Source organism: Narcine bancroftii, chromosome 6 (genome assembly GCF_036971445.1).
Source record: "Narcine bancroftii isolate sNarBan1 chromosome 6, sNarBan1.hap1, whole genome shotgun sequence".
NCBI classification, from domain to species: domain Eukaryota; kingdom Metazoa; phylum Chordata; class Chondrichthyes; order Torpediniformes; family Narcinidae; genus Narcine; species Narcine bancroftii.
This window is the reverse complement of record NC_091474.1, coordinates 122,937,109-122,949,258: the sequence shown is the minus strand read 5'-3', so window position 1 is coordinate 122,949,258 and position 12,150 is coordinate 122,937,109. Positions and strand designations below refer to the sequence as shown.

Sequence of the window (12,150 nt, the reverse complement as noted above, 5' to 3'; positions counted from 1 at the left end):
TGGCAATGTGATCCCTTGTTTATATAAAGGTAACAGGGAGAATCCTTGGAATTATAGACCAGTGGGTTTTGCATCAGTGGTGGGAAAATTATTGGAGAGGATTCTAAGGGACAAGATTTATGAACATGTAGGGAAGGTCAGACTTCTCAGAGATAGTCAGCATGGCTTTGTGACGGGTAGGTTGTGCCTCATGAGCCTAACTGAATTTTGGAGGAAGTAACAAAATAAATTGATATGGGTGGGGCAGTAGATGTGTACATGAATATTAATGAGGCATTTGACAAGGTTCCCTCATGCCAGACATTCAGAAAGTCATTGGTCATGGTACCTTGACTGTGTGGATTCAGAATTGTTTTACCTGCATTAAGATGAGGATAGTAGGAGATGGAATGTATACGACTTGGAGGTCAGTGACTAGAGGAGTTCCACAGTGATTTGATATGGGGCGCCTGCTATTTGTGATTTTTAAAAATGATCTGGAAGAAGGATGGGTCATTAAGTTAGCAGATGACATGATGGTTGGTGGTATTGTGGATAGTGTAGAAGATTGTCTTGGGTTACAACAGGATATGGACAGGATGCAGAGTTGGGTGGGAAATTGGGAGATGAGTTCAATCCAGATCATTGTGAATTGATGCATTTTGGAAGGTTAAATTTGAAGGCTGAGTACATGGCTAATTGGCAGGATTCTTAATAGTGTGGAAGAACATTGGATCCTTGTAGTCCAAATCTATGGATCTCAAGGTTGCCGTGCAGATTGGTAAGGGTCATGGTATGCTGGCCTTCTTCATTGGTTGGGGATTGAGTTCACAAGTCGTGAAGTGATGTTGCAGTATAAAACTCTGTTTAGACCACACTTGGAATATTGTGTTCAGTTCTGGTCACCTCATTACAGGATGTGGAACCTTTGGAGAGAATGCAGAGATTTACCAGGATGTTTGTTGAATTGGGAAACGTCCAATAGGTATGGTTGGTGTAGCTGTTAGCACAACGCCTTTATAGCGCCAATGATTGGGACCTGGGTTCAAATCCCGTACTGTCTGTAAGGAGTTTGTATGTTCTCCCCATGTCTACGTGGATTTTCCCCAGGGCCTCCGGTTTCCTCCCACTATTTGAAACGAACAGGGAGTGTAGGTTAATTGAGTGTAAATTGGGCGGCACAGACTTGTGGGCTAAAATAGCCTGTTACCGTGTTGAATGTCTAAATTTTAAAACATTAAATTTTAAATTTAAATTTAAAATATCTCTTATGAGACAAGGTTAACAGAACTAGGGCTTTTCTCTGTTGAACAAAGAAGAATGAGAGGGGACAAGAGAGATCTGCACAATTATGAGAGACAAAGGGTGGACAGGCAGCACCTTTTTCTCAGGGCAAGAGTAGCAAACACCAGAAAACATCTATACAAGGTGAGGGAAGGAATGTTTAGGGGAGATGTCAGGGGTATTTTTTTTTTACACACAGAGAGTAATGGGTGGCTAGAATGCATTGCCATGGGTGGTGGTGGAGTCTAGTACAATAGTGATATTTAAAACACTCTTGGATGCAGGAAAAATAGATGGTTATGGGTTTGAAGTTGGAAAGGCTTATATTGTTGAGTAGGTTGATATGTATCAGCACAACTTTGGGGGCAGAATGAATTGTACTGTGTGTGTTTTATATTCCAACATCTGCAATCTCTTGTGTGTCTCTGTCATGACCTAGACCCGCAGCAATAAAAATTCACCAAGATGATGGTATCTTCAAAACTATAATTTTATTTAATAAACATACCACTTACTTAATTCCACTATGCGTAAATGTATGTATGTGTGTGTGTGTGTGTGAGGTCCCAAAACCATTAAAGTTTAGGCACAAAATTCTTGTAGAGTTTTTCAGATAATTGTTTCTTCCTATGAATGATTTCCTTCTCTTGCATGGAGGTTACAGAGCTTGTGTTTTCTTCCATGACGACTTCACAAACCCCGGTAAGGGTTACATGAAGTGGCCATGTAAAGATGGACACGGTGAAACTGTCCTCTTTTCAAAGAAACAGCTGAAATGGCTCTACCTTACCCCAGATTCTGTGCATCTCCCATAGCAAAGAGACTATAAGAAGGACAGTTGCCTCTTTAACTGGAGGCTACTGCATTTCTTGGTGCAATATTAAAATGCAGATTTTTAAATGTCTTTAATCATATGACTTGCTTTGATCATCACTTCTTGTTCTGTTTGAAATCTCATTCTTCCAAAAGTATCAGTTGATATGGTTCCGAATGGTATGCTGAAGCCACAAACAGATGGTTTTGTATACATAGAAGCATAAGCCAGCTCTTTTGAACAAATGTTTCAGAGTTTCCATTCTAAAAACATGGGTAAACAAGCAGAGAGTCTTTGGCTTACCCAGATGTCCTCCTTGAGCGTACTCCATTGTCCTAGATATTTTAATAAACAATCACTTATGGTTTTATTGCCATTTACCAGACGTTTCAAAGAATTGTGTGTGTCCGTGTATACCTGTCCACCCACATATTAATAATAGCAATTCTGTCACAGTCTCACTGAATTTAATAATTTTGAATGGATCCCTTTTTTTAGCCCCTTGAATGTGTTTGTACCATTGTTCCAATATACAGTAAAACTCCTGGTATCAGGCACTTATGAGGATTGTTAGATGCTGTATGTGTATTTTCCAGTTCCTTGAGACTTACTCTTACATGCCTACTCAATACACCTGTATTAAGAATAAACATTTTAAATACAAAAATACTATACTTACACTGAACAAAACTTCTCTTGCATGAATATACAAACCATAAATTCATTTTTATGTTCAGTCTCATTCTTTGAAAACATTTAACCGTCACTTCACCTGCAGGTTCCTCCCCCTCCATGGAGCTGCTCGAAAGATGAGCAATAAAATAACATTATAGGTCATTAATCTCCCCTCCCCCAAGTTTACAGAGAGACCAACCGGGGCAACTCTTACAAAGCAGGGAAAAGGAGACATTTAAAGTCACCCCAATGTTGAGCGGCATCAACCAGCTCTTCATCCTGGGCAACATCATTGCAGTTTCACACAACTATATTTACACAGCTGCTACAAGCAAAGCATGACCAAGACATTCTGCTGGCTGAATATTTGCTCCCATATTCACCAAAGGTTACTTCAAAAAACTTTTACAATTCTTACCTATTATTTTTTTCCCCCTTTTTACCAGTTGCTTGAATTCTGTATATATCAAATTACTTCAATATCATTTTTCTCCAACTGCTTTTCAAAACAAAGTATTGTTAATATTTGTAATGACTGTCTCCACCCACTCACAGATATTCCTATTTTTTCCACCTCTCCCCCTCTTTACAACTGACTGCATATTTCTGACTTATTTTCCCAGTTCTATTGAGATAATGACCCAAAATATTTATTCTATTTCACTTCCTACTAATGTTGCCTGATTTGCAGAGTGCTTCCAGCATTCTCTTTTTGCCATTGATAGCATGATTGAACATCATGGGGAAAAGATCGGAGTACCTCTTGTTTCAGTTGGTTATTGTATAGTGGAAACATTGCTTTCCCCTAATCAACCCATGCCTCATAATTGCTGAGGTCCTGCTGCACATTTAAGCCTTGTTTATTACGTAAGGTAATGCAAATGTATGCAATGAGGAGATGATTATCTGTAAACATCCCCACTTACAAATTAATCATATTACAAAGATCATTAATAAAGCACCAGAAGATGGTTGATTCCCAGCAAATGCAACTATATTTCAAAGTGTTCCATATGAATTCAGCCACTGGAGAGATTCTTCCCAAATCTCACAGTAATTTTTACTGTGACTTCTTGATGTGCTGTCTTGGATCAAAGTGGGTCACTGCATTTTTCACCCTCTGTTTTATTTGGACTGAGGCTGTGATGAGGTCCAGAGTGAAATTAATTGACAGAGCATAAACTGAGTGAGAATCAAGAAAAAAAACAGTTGATGCAGAAAATCTGAACTAAAGACAAAAAAATGTTGGAAACACTGAACAAATCAGACAGCATCCATGATAATATTTCAGGCCAGAGATCCTCTGACAGAACTGCTGAGTGTTTACAGCATTTTTTGTTTTTATTACATAACCTGCTGATTATTGCAGGGAGGCTAATAGGGTGATAATCTCGTTTTTTCTACTTTTGGTTGACTAGTCATATGTGGGCACTTTCCATTTTCTTAAGTAGATGGCAGTGCAGTGGATGGCAATTTAGTGGATAATGTACAGAAACATTTTGACTTTAGGCACATGAGGTTCTTGAACACAAGGCTTCAACCATAAAAAATATTGTTGGGTCTCATATTTTGGCTGTAACCTGAGTGCACACTTATTTCTTCATATCACATGGAGTGAATTAAATCGGCAGAAGCCTGGTCTCTGAAGAGAAGGAGTTGAGGTGGGTTGTCTACAATGTTTTTGGCCAAACATATTTGAAAATGCTTCAATCTTGCTAAGTGCTGACACAGTAGGCTGGGTTTCTCCTTCATCGGAAAAATTCATGAACTGTTTTCCCATTTGTTGTTTAATTGTCCATTCACAACTGGATTCTATAGAATTTACAGATATTTGATATTGTAGATGTAGAAGCATGTGCTGTTGATCTTGTAGATGTAGAAATGTGTGCTGTCAGTGTGTGGCAAGCAATCTTGTGTTGTTGCTTCAAATTTTTGTGGCTGGTACCAGCAGACACTTGATTGGACACAATAACATCTGAATTGTGTAACAGCAGAGTAAGGGATGTAGTAGTCTTCACATTTGTGGTAGAAAACTGTTTAACTACTGCCTCTCCGTCTCATGGCTACCTGGTCTTGAGCTGCTTGATCTGTCCTTGACCACAACATCAAGGTTATCTTTTGAGTGGAACACATTACCTGTTGCACTCTGCCTGACACCCTGTGTCCTTCAGAACTTGGCTAGCTTGTCAGTACTGGTGTTATCATGTAGCTCCAATTATACTAATTTAGAGCACCATGTATTGTTTTCATGTGTTCAAAATAGATTACGTTTATGATATACATATTAAAATTGTGGTCATGGCAATTTATGAATGGAAACCCATTAGTTTCTTACATTCAAATGGAGAGGAGATGATGGAGCTACCTTCACAGAGGTTCTGGAAGTTGAAGTCCTTTATGCTTGTTTCTCTCTTCCCACAGCCACTCTCCAAATTGAGGGTCCAGGTCTGTAACCTGTCCATCTGTTGTCCTTCCAGGTCACGTCACGCTGGACCTTCCGATGCCCAGGTTGCCCCCAGGCATTATCGCATGATGACTCGCACTTTCACGAGAGGCACAAGTGCATCAACTTCTTTGTGAAGGTCTATGGGTACATGCCGCTGCTCTACACCCAGTTCCGTGTGGACTCCGTATTGTTCAAAACACGCCTGCCACATGACAAGACCAAGTGTTTCAAATTTATCTGAAGAGCCCCTGTCAGACAGGGAGGAGAAGGGAACGAAACATTATTCCACCCCATTAAGGCTTCATTTACACTGTCACAAACCTGAGAGGGAAGAAATGAGAAAAGTTCACCAAATTCTTGTCCACCGGTGACCTAATTTAATGATTAACTGTTAGGACAAAACTGGTTTTATATTTAAAATAAAGTTCTGTATGTACAAATTTAAGAAATGACACGCAAAGATTCACCATGAGGCAATTATGGTGCATGAACCTGCCCCATATCGCAGAGCAAGGCCATATCTGGTTTGCTTTTTTTTGTGAACTAATTTATAATCATGGAGTAAAATGAGATTACATAAAGAAAAATATGAACAGACTTCATATTTCACTAACTGCCAACCACACTGGCCAACTCTGAGTGAGATGTCTTGATCTTTCTCTGGTGTTTATTGTTCTGTTTTATGCGAGACAGTGTTCATCACAAATAAGATGAGGTGCCACAGGAGTGTAGGAAATGTGTAAATGTTACTATATTTTCCTTCATTTCTCCCAGCTCCTTCAACATCGTTAAACTTTAGCAGATCAACAATTTATTCCATTGCATCCGCTGGTGATATGATGATGTCATTTCACTGCCGTACGGACATTACACTGTTTATTCTCAAGATATTAAACCAGATTTTATTTACAAAGTTGTTTTAGTTATATAGTGTTTTAATTTCCTGTTTTATATGGGTCTTTTTAAAAAATTTCTCAGTTAATGATGTGAATTTTGCCTACGACAAATGGCTTGATGATACTTTGTGGGCAGTATCAAGATTTTGGTATGAGTGAGAGGACATGGGCAGGCATTGATCAACCACTGCCAAATAGAATGGAAAACCTGACTTGAAGGGTTGCTTGATCTCCTCCTGTTTCTATGCTCTTCCCAGATTTAATGGTTTGAAATTACCACACATCCATCGACACTGGGAGTGATTCACAAATGTACATTGACATACAAGTCCTTCAGCTTTTCCATTTCTCTTAAATTCTCATACCAAGAGAACCATGTTGAACTGTCTTGAGACATGGGCAAAATTGTCATTTATCTCCCTTCCTAGCTGCCCTGAAAAGACAGTAGTGGAGCACTACTGAACAACCTACCGAGTCACTTTAAAGAGCAGTTAAGATTACGAAGGAACCAGGGGGCATATATACTCAATGCAGGAAAGGGCCTCTGGTTGTATCCCTCGAGGTTATTAATGAAATTGTTGGATTTTAAACAACAGTTATAACAATGTCAGTTGCTTTTAATAATACTGCGTTTTGCTCTTTTCAAAAATTGAAAACACAACTTATCTGGATTATCTACCTGTTTTTACAATGGATTTAAGAACAAGTCAGCCATAGTTTGGCTGCTTCCTAGCCAGTGACTCTTCCTGGGGTGTTTGCGTGTTGCTGTTGAGTGAGGTCCATTTAGGGCTTTGCTGTGCTATTATCATTATTGCTAAGTTCCTGCTGAGGTTGGAGATTTGGAAAGATCTATCTCATTTGTGACCAAAGCATCAGACCTGTAGATGTTCTTCACTGGAAAGAGTTAGCCACCATCTTAAAAAAAATAAATAAGATATGGGAAGGAAAAGGATCTGCAGAGTTTTACGAAAGGTTGGTTTTCCTAGTTACACTACTGAAGAAACTTAATGTGCTTACAGAAATTTACCATAGGAGTGGAACTTTAGGCAGGATTTTGTTCTGTCTGTCCTTGTCTTCATGTACTGTACACAGATCAAGTATATGCTGTCTCAAATTGTAGTCAAAGAATGTTTCCAACTTATCGCTGCATCTCTAAGAAGCTGTTCTCATTTTGCAATGTTAAATGAAGCTTGGGATGAGTTTATTACATCACAATCACTCTGGGATATCCAATATCCTGTAAATATATTTATAATAAAAGCCATTGTATTTATCATATTTCTCGTCTGAGAACAGTTTAATGTACCCAGGCATAATAATCCCATTTTATTCTCTACATATTTGCATCAACACCATGGCAATTTATAGAGGCCAATTAACTTCTTCCTGCAATTCAACCACTATTGCAGAATTATCCATTATCCCACCAAGCAAGCAGATTGTGTGTCTCTAGTCCCAATGCCAATGAACAGGAAGCGCAGCGAACAAAGAGCTAGTCAAAGAAAAAAAGTGACTGTTCCAGGCTTCAAAATGATTCATAGTTGCCAGGGCGTCAAAGACTGGAATAGCCATGTAATCTGAGCCCCTTGCCATGCTATGGCACAGAAAGAATGGACATGTTCAGTGACTTAATATCGCGATAGAATACATCCCATTTGTGTGAGCTAAGGTGTGATAATGAAAGTGACCTTAACCAGTTATCCTTTCCTCATTGGAATTGTTGGTCCATCTTCTCTCCCATCACAGACAAAGATTATCACTCCCTGTTCCATTCAAGCAGGCTCTTTATCTTCTCCCCAAGTAGTCGGGTTCTATCCTTCTCCAGATTGTCTGAATTACATTTTCGGCATTAGGGTTCTGAAATCCAAAAGCTTTGCTGATTTCTGGCTCCTTGTGCATTATAGAATTGTGGGGTTAAGGCTTTGCTTTCACTTTATAAACATCTGTTAATTATAGTGGTCCTGGTTTTAAAGTTGAACTCATCCTTGCTAGTAGCTGTGCATTGAGTTGTCATCAAGATACAGTACGGAAACAGATCCTCAGCCCACTGAGTCCACACTGGCTATTAACCACCACAGAATTGAAGTTTTTCTCACCCCCCCCTACCCCCGGTGAAACAACTGCAGTGTTTATGTTAAAATGTATTATACTCTACTGACACTCTCCCAGATTTGTATTTCCAGCAAAGAATCTGCAGAGTGGATAGCTGTCTGAAGGATGGCTCCTATGGATTTTGGTGAAATTCAAAGCCTCCTTTTAAGAATCACTCAATGCTCACATCTGAGAACATTTTTTTTAAAAAAAGCCTGCTTCCTCCATCAGTACTTCAAAAGGATTTGAAGGATGATTACAAACTTCCATCTGACCACAGAACTTTTGAACATGTTAGCACAAGTGTATGACCAATAACTTTCAATTTTGTCAGCCTGTTGCATTCCAAACAACACAAGATTTATTCATTTGATTATCCTGCCGAAAGATTGCCTTTTTTAAACGTGATATATTTTGCACAATTATGAAATAATAACTGACAAAATGTGGTGAATGATCCAATAATAACAGTACAGGACAAGCCCCACAGACTGCAGTGACAAGCCAATGGATCCCTGAAAGTGGCATCACAATTAGGCAAGGTGATGAAGATTGGGGATAGAATACAAAATCAAGGAGGTTCTAGTAAAACTTTTACTAAACATTAGATTAAGCCACCACTGGGTATCTGTGTGCAACAATAGAACATAGAAAACTTACAGCACAATACAGAGTTGTGCTGAACTTGTCCCTACATTAAAAATTACTAGACTTTCCCATAGCCTATTTTTCTAAGTTCCATGTACCTATCCAAAAGTCTCTTAAAAGACCCTAATGTATCAGCCTCCACTACCATTATCAGCAGCCCATTCTACACGCCCACCACTTACTAAAATACTTACCCCTGACATCTCTGTACCTACTCCCCAGCACCTTAAACCCTTGTGGGAAACATTTCAGCCCTGGGGAAAAGCCTCTGACTATTGACACATTCACTGACTCATCATCTTAAACACCTCTATCAGGTCACCTCTCATCCTCCACCGCTCCAAGGAGAAAAAGCTGAGTTCATGCAACCTGTTTTCATAAGGCATTCTCCCTAAACCAGGCAATATACTTATAAATCTCTGCATCTTTTCTATGGCTTCCACATCCTTCTGGTAGTGTGGTGACCAGAACTGCAACTGGGATTTGACCAGAATCCTCTTTAGTTGTAACATTACCTCTCAGTTTCATGATTAATCGAGGCTAATGCACCATATCCCTTCTTAACCACAGAATCAACCTGCGCAGCTGCTTTGAGCATCCTATGGATTTGTACCCCAAGATCCCTCTGATCCTCCACACTGACAGTAGTCTTACTATTAATACTATATTCTGCCATCATATTTGATCAACCCAAATGAACTACTTCACACTTACCTGGGTTGAACTCCATCTGCCACTTCTCAGCCCAGTTTTGCATCCTATCAAAGTTCTGCTGTAACCTCTGACAACCCTCCACACTATCCACAACACCCCCAACCTTTGTGTCATTAGCAAACTTACTAGCCCATCCCTCTACTTTCTCATATGGGTCATTTATATATAAAAAAATCACGAAGAGTAAGGGTCCCAGAACTGCTCCCCGAGGAGCACCATTGGTCATCAACCTCCATGCAGAATATGACCCATTCACAACCACTCTGCCTTTTGTGGGCAAGCCAGTTCTGGATCCACAAAGCAATGTCCCCTCAGATCCCGTGCTTCCTTACATTTTTAATAAGACTTGCATGGGGTTCCTTATCAAAAGCCTTGCTGAAATCCATATACACTATATCTACTGCTCTTCCTTCATCAATGTGTTTAGTCACATCCTCAAAAATTTGAATCAAGTTCCTAAGGCACAACCTGCCTTTGACAAAGTCATGTGGACTATTCCTAATTATATTATACCTCTCCAAATGTTCATAAATCCTTCCTTTCAAGATCTTCTCCATCAACATACCAATCACTGAAGTAAGACTTGCTGGTCTATAATTTCCTGGACTATCTCTAATCCCTTACTTGAATAAATGAACATCTGTAACCCTCCAAGCCTCCAGTACCTCTCCCATTCCCATTGATGATTGAAAGATCATCACCAGAGGTTCATGAATCTTCTCCCTTGTCTCCCACAGTCGCCTGGGGTACATCTCATCTGGTCCCAGCAGCTTACCCAAGGATACTTTCTGAAAGCTCCAGCACATCCAGGGTCACCACTATAGAAGGACATTATTGTAGACGATGGGATGGAGCTATTTTAGTTTTGAGAAGACTGAATAGGCTGGGTTTGTTTTGCTTGGATTGAAGAATGTTGAAGGGACTTCAAGGGAAAATCATGATGGGCATAGATGGGGTAAAGAGTAGGAACTCTTCTGGAATGGAGGCATCTAAAACTACAGGCAATAGATTTCGAATAAGGATTAAGAGATCAAAAGGGAATTGTAAGATGAATATTTGGAATCAGGAACATGTTGGTTGATTGGATGGTAGAGGGAGGTAATCTCAAGACATCATTTATTTCAGCACAATTCAGACAGAAGGCTCTGGACCAAGTGTCACTGGAAGGTTGGGATGGGCTTCAGGGTTTGCTTCTGTGATTTCCCAGCCAGGCCCTGCAGGTCATGCCTTCCACCCATGTAGAACATGCCAAGAAAACTAAATAGTCAAGTTTGTTGTCAACTTATTGTACAAGTACAACCTGAAGGAACAGCGTTCTCTGGTCCTTAGTGCAAAACATGCAGACACACAACCAGATATAACACACAAATGTTCATCTATATATATATATATATATATATATATATATATATATATTCAGCAGCGTGGACTCGATGCTGTCGACCTCTGCCATCTTGAGTACTTCGACGTTAGGGATGAAAGCGCTCCAATGAATGTTGAGGATGGAGCGGAGACAACGCTGGTGGAAGCGTTCTAGGAGCTGTAGGTGATGCCGGTAGAGGACCCATGATTCGGAGCCGAACAGGAGTGTGGGTATGACAACTGCTCTGTATACGCTTATCTTTGTGAGGTTTTTCAGTTGGTTGTTTTTCCAGACTCTTTTGTGTAGTCTTCCAAAGGCGCTATTTGCCTTGGCCAGTCTGTTGTCTGTCTCGTTGTCGATCCTTGCATCTGATGAAATGGTGCAGCCGAGATAGGTAAACTGGTTGACTGTTTTGAGTTTTGTGTGCCCGATGGAGATGTGGGGAGGCTGGTAGTCATGGTGGGGAGCTGGCTGATGGAGGACCTCAGTTTTCTTCAGGCTGACTTCCAGGCCAAACATTTTGTCAGTTTCCGCAAAACAGGACGTCAAGCGCTGAAGAGCTGGCACTGAATGGGCAACTAAAGCGGCATCGTCTGCAAAGAGTAGCTGAAGATCCAGCTGCGCTGGGTGGGTCACGTCTCCAGAATGGAGGACCATTGCCTTCCCAAGATCGTGTTATATGGCGAGCTCTCCACTGGCCACCGTGACAGAGGTGCACCAAAGAAAAGGTACAAGGACTGCCTAAAGAAATCTCTTGGTGCCTGCCACATTGACCACCGCCAGTGGGCTGATATCGCCTCAAACCGTGCATCTTGGCGCTTCACAGTTTGGCGGGCAGCAACCTCCTTTGAAGAAGACCGCAGAGCCCACCTCACTGACAAAAGGCAAAGGAGGAAAAACCCAACACCCAACCCCAACCAACCAATTTTCCCCTGCAACCGCTGCAACCGCGTCTGTCTGTCCCGCATCGGACTTGTCAGCCACCAACGAGCCTGCAGCTGACATGGACATTTTACCCCCTCCATAAATCTTCGTCCGCAAAGCCAAGCCAAAGAAAGAAGAAGAAGAAGAAGAAAGAATATAGATATATATATATATATATATATATATATATATGTATAAATAAATAGTTTCATGAATATTAGAATTTTGGATGGTTAATGTGAGCAGTTCCTTTGGTCATTTAGCATTCTCAATGCCCGTGGGAAGAAGCTGTTCCTCAGCTCTGATATTCCTGTAT

At 40.4% G+C, this 12,150-nt stretch overlaps 1 protein-coding gene across 6 annotated transcripts in view; it reads left to right on the top strand.

The window, feature by feature from the left end:
• extl3 (exostosin-like glycosyltransferase 3) overlaps window positions 1-7,372 on the top strand; it is a 128,124-nt gene extending 120,752 nt beyond the window's left edge. For all 6 annotated transcript variants that reach the window (XM_069885887.1, XM_069885891.1, XM_069885892.1 and 3 more), the window contains one exon: window positions 5,230-7,372. In XM_069885887.1, the coding sequence (XP_069741988.1) occupies window positions 5,230-5,439 (210 nt within the window). In that variant the 3' untranslated portion in view covers window positions 5,440-7,372. The remainder of the gene's footprint in view (window positions 1-5,229) is intronic.
• The last annotated feature ends 4,778 nt before the right edge of the window (window positions 7,373-12,150 follow it).